The sequence below is a fragment of the Chinchilla lanigera genome, unplaced genomic scaffold (assembly GCF_000276665.1).
Source record: "Chinchilla lanigera isolate Chin_1 unplaced genomic scaffold, ChiLan1.0 scaffold00101, whole genome shotgun sequence".
Taxonomy (NCBI): Eukaryota; Metazoa; Chordata; class Mammalia; order Rodentia; family Chinchillidae; genus Chinchilla; species Chinchilla lanigera.
The window spans coordinates 7,963,247-7,965,656 of NW_004955502.1; the positions used below are offsets into that span (position 1 = coordinate 7,963,247).

The 2,410-nt window shown below is 33.2% G+C and overlaps 1 protein-coding gene across 1 annotated transcript in view; it reads right to left on the minus strand.

The window, feature by feature from the left end:
* Window positions 1-305: 305 nt before the first annotated feature.
* LOC102017140 (ras association domain-containing protein 6-like) overlaps window positions 306-2,410 on the minus strand; it is a gene marked incomplete at its 5' end in the record, with an annotated part of 10,994 nt that continues 8,889 nt past the window's right edge. Inside the window, 2 exons of the mRNA XM_013505818.1 lie at window positions 306-400; window positions 1,347-1,531. Of these exons, the coding sequence (XP_013361272.1) occupies window positions 398-400; window positions 1,347-1,531 (188 nt within the window). The remainder of the gene's footprint in view (window positions 401-1,346; window positions 1,532-2,410) is intronic.

Sequence of the window (2,410 nt, forward strand, 5' to 3'; positions counted from 1 at the left end):
GGGTGAAAATTGATGTCTAGGGAAAAAAGTCTTATAAGTCCCTAAAGTTCTATCAAACTAATAGTAGTATCTTGAACCTAAAGTAAGCAGAATATAGAATTACTGAAATGATATTATTTAAATGGATTTTATAGAACTCTCAAATAATTATTGATTTAATATAGTTCTAACTTTATACTAAAGATATTCTAAAGTCTTTATTGATTCTTATAACAATGATAAAATTAATTTAAAATTCTGTGATACAACTATAACATGTTCAAATTAACAAAAAGAAGCAAGAGCGAATGGGTACTCACAGGTAAGTAGCTGATAGTAATGTGTATGCCTCATGACACTCATCTTGGGAGAAACACAACTATGTGTGGTGCAGCACAACAAAGGGAAAACTTTTTAATCACTATATAGAAGAAAATAAAAAATGATGTCATGAGATGTACATTTACCAAAAAAAAATGATATGAAGTAAAGATCTGTTTCCATGTTTCACTTATATATGCAATCTCCAGGTGTTCCAAAGCTTACTAGAATGAGAGTGGGTCCAGATGTGAAGATGCTGGCTTTTGGGTTGGGTCATTGGAATGTTAGATTAATGAGCCTTGAACTTGGAGATTACTATAAATATAGATATAGATATAGATTTATGGTATGCATATGCCATTGGTATAAGAAAACAATCTGGATATGTAGACAATCTTCCTGGGAAGATATATGGAGGATGTCTGAGACAAACTTTAATAAGTTTGAGAAAATTCAATCTGAACCTTGGATTGTACATGGATGAGTCACGTTCTGCCACAAATGAGCAGAGTTCATGAGCTCTCTGGAGAAACATATGTTCACCCTATAGTAAGCTGAGATGAGGCCCTGTTAGATGTGTAGTCTGATGTTTGTGTAATGAAGCTTCATGGAGTACAACAACAGTACTAGATTAGGATTCAGAAGACCTAGGTTCTAGGGTCAACACTGTCAACTCACTTTATACCTTGAAGTCTCCATTATTTCACTGATGAAACAAGACTTGGGTTCTGTAGTTAGGCAACTGTGGATTCAGGTTCAGAATTCTTAAAAGCAGTATGACCTAAGACAAACTGTTTGACCTCTGTGAACCTCAAGTAACTTATTTGTGAAGAGAAATATTGGTTCCTAGTTCATAGGATAGTTTTAGTGATTAATGACATAATTTACTGCAATCTATTTAAAAAACTTTAATAGCACATTTAGAGTGCTCAATAAATGTATGACTACCATTATTACTCTATTAAATTTTAAACTGAACTTAGTGGTACAGCAGTTAGTACAACAAACAACATGATGTAGATCACATTAGTGGAATTGTAACTCACTTTATGGTTATAGAAGTGTCCATTAATAGAAGCCCTGTGGAACTGTTGTTCTTTTCTGTCTATCATTGGAGGCTTTGTTCTTTTTCTCACCAGGGCTGCTTCACTCATACATCTATAGAGCAATGGGGGTTCTGGCTCTTCATCTGCATGTAGCTTCAGAGTACTGCTGTGATAAGATAAATAGTCTGGAGAGAATAAAAGTTAAAAAACAATATTACCCAGCTGCCTATCTTCTTGCATCCTGGATAGATTGGTATATAGTTTTATTAATTTTAGAACTATTGTCACTTTCAAGATGTTTAAAAGCATTACCATCTACTACTTGGTAATACATATACACACATATTCTTTTATTTCTCTCTTTCTTATTTTTATTTTAAAGAGAATAAAAAATAACAAAATAACAACAACATGGACAAAAACAATTCACAGCATATTTTTTATCACACGCTCCAGGGATGTAGTAATTTTTCCCTTTACTTGACCATCATCCTATCTCTTCTTCTCAGTGGGGCATATGTATTCAACAGTGACTCATAATCCACTAGTCAACATAAAAACGATAAAAATGATACAGGATTTCAAAACAAAATGATAGGAATTAACAGTGGTTGTTATATTACATATTGTTATCTTCTGTGAAGTTGTTTAGATTACCAGATATAAGATTCTATATAATACTGTCTGAGATTGACTGGACAGCAAATTCTGTCTATGAACTAAGTCTCAGGAAATTATCACAATGAGCTTATGTTTAAGGTTTGAGCACTCTTTCAATCTGGATTTATTGTGACTGAGAGGTGACTTATATAGACTTTCAGAATCAGAGCTAGTAAAAACATTATATTCTGTCAGTGTGATCTCACACAAGCAAGACAAAGTACAGTATTTGAAGTAGCTTGTTTATGAACATAGTACTTATAAATGATGGGATCAGGTCAGGATCCTTGTTTTTCCTTGGGTTCAAGGTTACTGGACTCTTCCTTAGAAATGAATATTAGGCCAAAGCCATCTATATGGTATGCAGAGCCTTAAATGATTTTGTTCCCAAATTTTGTGAAAGC